The sequence below is a fragment of the Clupea harengus genome, chromosome 17, assembly GCF_900700415.2.
Source record: "Clupea harengus chromosome 17, Ch_v2.0.2, whole genome shotgun sequence".
Lineage (NCBI taxonomy): Eukaryota > Metazoa > Chordata > Actinopteri > Clupeiformes > Clupeidae > Clupea > Clupea harengus.
Genome location: NC_045168.1, coordinates 27,435,834 through 27,440,833, shown reverse-complemented (window position 1 = coordinate 27,440,833; position 5,000 = coordinate 27,435,834). Strand labels below are relative to the sequence as shown.

The 5,000-nt window shown below is 48.5% G+C and overlaps 1 protein-coding gene across 7 annotated transcripts in view; it reads right to left on the bottom strand.

Annotated features, from left to right (window-relative positions):
- dip2ca (disco-interacting protein 2 homolog Ca) overlaps positions 1-5,000 on the bottom strand; it is a 110,507-nt gene that overhangs the window by 60,037 nt on the left and 45,470 nt on the right. For 6 of the 7 annotated variants that reach the window (XM_031583701.2, XM_031583703.2, XM_031583702.2 and 3 more), the window contains exons 2-3: positions 3,783-3,854; positions 369-479 (exon numbers count right to left, since the gene is read on the bottom strand). In XM_031583701.2, the coding sequence (XP_031439561.1) occupies positions 369-479; positions 3,783-3,854 (183 nt within the window). The remainder of the gene's footprint in view (positions 1-368; positions 480-3,782; positions 3,855-5,000) is intronic. The other variant, XM_031583705.2, reaches the window with a different exon arrangement.

Below are 5,000 nucleotides of genomic sequence, written 5' to 3'. Positions count from 1 at the left end.
TACCGCGACACGGAAGCCATGGGACGTTCTGTGTTATTTTGTCTTATGAGAGGTGGGCAAGGGCAGACTCTCTTATCTCTGCTGAGGTTCCTTTCCTCTCCGGTGTCGGAAGCATTCTCATACATACAAAAGAACTCTATGTGAACGATGTTGTATTCGCTAAGTAAATCTACTAAATTGGAATGTTGGTTCGTGGGTATATATATACCAGAACATGTTTAATACATTGGTCATGGGATTAACAGCATCCTTCATGTTATTGATTGTGGTATAGAGGTAGAGGGGGTGGGCTGGGGGGACAGTGGGGGCTTCATGGAGGAGGGGGGGGGGGGGGGGGGGGGGGAGGGGGGGGGAGCTGAGGGCCTCACCTGATCGGTAGCGCTCATCTCGGGTGCCAGAGGAACGCCGGCGGTGGTAGCGGGAGGCAGCGGACGGGGCCATGGGAGGTCTGCGCTCGTGCGCCATAGACGCCTCCATTCCTGGGGAACGGACAGAAAGAGAGGAGAGGAGAGGAGAGGAGAGGAGAGGAGAAAGATAGAGAGAGAGAGAGAAGATGATGATATAAAAGAGGGAAATAAAATGTGGAAGATAGATCGATAGATAGATAGAGAGAGAGATAGTGGAAAATAATAGACGGGTTAGAAAAATGAAACAGAGAAAAGGAGAGTGAGTGAGAGAGGGAAAGAGAGGGAAAGAGAGAGAGAGTGAGAGAGGGAAAGAGAGAGAGAGAGAGAGAGAGAGGGAGAGAGAGAGGGAGAGAGAAGAAACCGTTACACAATGCATTCAGGCTCATGTCCTTTGATGAGAGCTCCATCTCATTGGTTCTGTGCTGATGCTCACAGAGGGACCAGCACACTGAGGCACCTTGCCTTCACTCTCCCTCCCTCCCGCCCTCCCTCACCCTCCCTCCCTCCCTCACCCTCTCTCCCTCCCTCCCTCTCTCCCTCACTCCCTCCCTCCCTCACCCTCTCTCCCTCCCTCCCTCTCTCCCTCTCTCCCTCCCTCCCTCTCTCCCTCCCTCCCTCCCTCCCTCTCCCTCTCTCCCTCCCTCCCTCCCTCCCTCCCTCACCCTTTCTCTGACCAACTGCTAGTATGGGTACCGAAGAGCCGATCTACTTACCTTGTCCCTGGATTGCACTAGCATGCTTCTTCCCCCTCTCGTGCTCCTAACCCCCCACATAGTGAGCAAGATTAAGGGATAACTGCCCTACAATTCATTCTGACTATGATAATCCTGATACTACTAGGGCAGGGGGGGACATATGAGCCTTTATGGTCAGCCCGTGGCAGCGTGACACAGCGTTGACCCCTACCCTGTGCTGAACTGCGCCTGACTGCTAGCTGACCCTCGCTCACTTAAACACAACCACCACAACCACCCCCCCCCCGACCCCACGGCTCCAGTCCAGCCAAGCACCCATGATGGAGGCGGAGCCATCAAGTCATTTCCACCAATCACACGTTATTGAGTTAATGCCCCTCGAGCGACATCGCTCTCTGGTCAGACAGCTGTTCCTCTGCGCGGGTAACCCGATATGCCCGAGTCCCTAAGAGGCCAGGGGGTTGTCCATGCAAGGCGGCACGTGGGCCAAGGCACTGCCCTGCCCCTCATACCCAGCTCTGGGCAGGCTGGGGGTTGGCAGAGTGGGTTCATTATGTCTGCCTCTGGATACAAAAAAAAAGCTGTCTCTCTCGGGTCTGGAGTGCGGCTGGCTCTGGAGATTGATTCTCCACGGTGGCAGAGCAGTCCGCGCTGTTGGAAATAACCATCTTGTTATTCACCTCTGATCCGCCCTCCCCCCAGCTCCCCCCTCCAACGCATTTCAACCGCCGCACTGAACGAACCCAAAGTCCACAGCTGCTCCTCTCCTCTCCTCTCCTCTGCCGTCCTCTCTGGCACGACTGCAAACTCCTGAACTACATCATGATATCATCCCCCCCCCCCCTGTAGCCCCCCCCCCCCCCCTCATTTCTGGCAGGCAATGACAGCTGAGGACACAGTCTCTGCCGTTTGCTGCTGCCTGTTGCTGTTGCCATGGTGATGGGCCCAGTGACGAATGCGTCTCTCATCAACAATGCGGACGACGCAAAACCGTTTCTTCCTCAAGAACATTTCGAAAACGTTAAGACTGCGTGTGTGTGGAGCTGACCGTGAAGGGGTTAAAATGATACACACAAAAAAAAGTCACACTGTATCAGAATGAGAATCTCCAGACACATGCGCGCGCACACAAACACACACACACACACACACACACACACACACACACACACACACACACACACACACACACACACACACACACACTGAGCAGTTCATCTTCAAACGGCTAGGACAGTGTCACAGGCTCCAAAGATAAAATGAGCAATTACTTTGCCGAGGATCTCTTTATGCTAATGGCCTCAGCCTGTTCCCATTAAGTTCAGCCTAATGTGATCTCGCTTGTCTGATGAGGAGACGCTCGGCTGCAGAACCGTGGTTCCATCTCACGGGCGCGTGGACACACTCAGACACAGTGGAGACACCGTGTATACTGAGCTCAGCGTTAGGGAGAATTTGTGATACAGGTCCACTTAGGAGCAGCCATAATGTACAACTGGTCATCGTAAACTCTTACAGTAAGACAATACAGAGGATTTCAATAGCACGTACTCTTGGGTATACAGTAGTTTATGGTTCTCTTAAGTTTCTGTAGCCATTATATAACCATCATTTGTACCTGAGGTTCAGGTAGGTCTGTATCAATGGAATCCACTTGAAAAGTGGCCACAAAAAAACAGCAGTAAACAAACCGTCGTGATTGTGATTAAATCACATAAACTTCTAACCACATAAAAAAAAAAATAGAAGAATTGTTCCCCCCCTTCCCCTAAATGCAGTGGAGCATGAAAGTTTAAGCCAGTGATGGGTTTGCTTCTGATGATGCGATCAGCATTGTGGAGTGCTTACATAAGGAAAGAGAGGGTGAAACAAAAGATGAAAGGGCCGAGCGCTATCGCGAGTCTCTCTGAGGGGAAGCCAGGCTGTTGTTGTGGTGAAGCTGATGAGGCTCCTGAGGAAAGAGCAGGAATCTCGTCTTTTCACCAGCGACCTCTTTTTTTTATCAGCGCACATTTGTCGTCTCAATAAACAAATAAATCAAAACCAGGAAACAGTTGAGAGGGAAAAGAGCGAGATGAACTTCCTGTCTGGATAAGAGGCTAGCTACCGTTGCCATGGCTAACGCTTATGAGCTTTGAGCACAGCAGAGCCGTCGTGCTGTAGTGGTGGCTACGAGCCACAGGTGTTGCGCCAAAAAAAGCGAACTATTTCGGAGCAGAGGAGAAAAACATCCTTTTCTGAGAGAGCTTGAAAGCAGAGATGGGCATCAGGGGGGAAAAAACAATCCTTGGGCTCCGAAGCTAAGCTCTGGAATAGTGCGCTTGGAGGAAGCTGGAGCCTCCTTCAGCAGCGCTAGAAACAAGCTGAGGCCAAAACTTTCCCCAATAGCATTAACACTAGCCTCTGACCTGCCATGTTTGTGGGTTTACACCTCTGAAAAATAGAATTCTGGAACTTCATGGACTCGACTCAATTCAATTCAATTCAATTCAATTCAATTCAATTCAATTCAATTCAATTCAATTCAATGCATTTGCATTTAGATGCTTGGCAGAAAAAAGAAACCGTGTCTTGGGAAATGAGGAGATGTGTGCGCATTGGGGGAGTTTGGAGGGTGGCAAGGGGCAAAGAAGGGGGCAAAGAAGGGGGCAAAGCTGACCCCCCCCCTAACAACATTTACCTGAAGGCTGTGGCAGGTAGGCCCCGAGTAGTTTTGCCCTCTTCTTTTCATAGCCTTTCTGAGTGATATCACCTGCCAAAACAAAAAGGGAGATCATGTGACTCTTGATATTTAAGACCAACTATATCAAAAATCCATGGTCCTCTCAGAAACCAAGAGACCCAGAATAGGCTACACTAGAGCCTTCTGAGAAGCTTTGTCTAAATAACAGAAATTAAAAAAATGTTTACACCTAGTGTATGTTTAAAATGAATCTCTGATGTTTTAGCAATGTTGTCTTATTTATTTGTTGTCCCTCTACTGAGAGAGCAGGTTATGAAGTGACTATGTATTAGTGCACAGGACAATGCAATCTCTATGTAACCTGATGCTGGAAAAAAAACAAAGAGATTTCTATATGACCACTTTGCATGCAGAGGCAGGACATATATCTGACTGAGAAAAACTGACGGAGGTTTCTGGTGAAACAGAGCTGAGATCTCTGCACTAGATTCAAATCTCAGTCTAGCAAAGCATTCAACAGATGTTCTGTTCGTTCGTTCACATTTGTGATGTATTTGAACCAGGAAGGATGTACTGCTAAATGACTAAATGCTAAATGACTAAATGTAAATGTAAATGTACCTCAGGCGGTCCAAAAGGAGTACTACTTAAATCTTTTTTTTTTAAGTCTTTGACTTTAGGCTGTGTATCAGCGACATCTTACTACAATATCAAATCAATTCAATTGTTTCCTTAAAAAGAATATCGCAACTGCAAGCTCCTTCTAGGCTATGGCTATAAGTAGCAATGTAGGCTGTGCTGTCGAACGAAGCCTAAAAACTATCCAAGGTTTTCCTGCATGCTATCAGTGTAATACACTAAATCAAGCACACCGCCAGTCATTTTCAATGATAACTCAACAGCGTTCTTTGATCGGAAGCAGGTCAAATAGCAACAGCAGTATTTTACCAGCACCTAGTCCATTAGCCCAAAATCCTGTGTGTTTTCAACAGCTAAAGATAAATATGAGCCAGTTCCCATATTATCAAAGTGTTAGTTCAGGAGAGGAGTGAATGGGAGTAGGACTGGAGTAGTAGCCTACAGTAGTGGCTGTTTGGACACATTATTGCCAGTGAACAGGGTCTGAGTGGGGATTTGTGGGTGTTTAGGGAGAGGAGGAGGAGGAGGAGGAGGAGGAGGGGAGGGGGAGGAGGGGATGTCATGTGTTGTGTGATG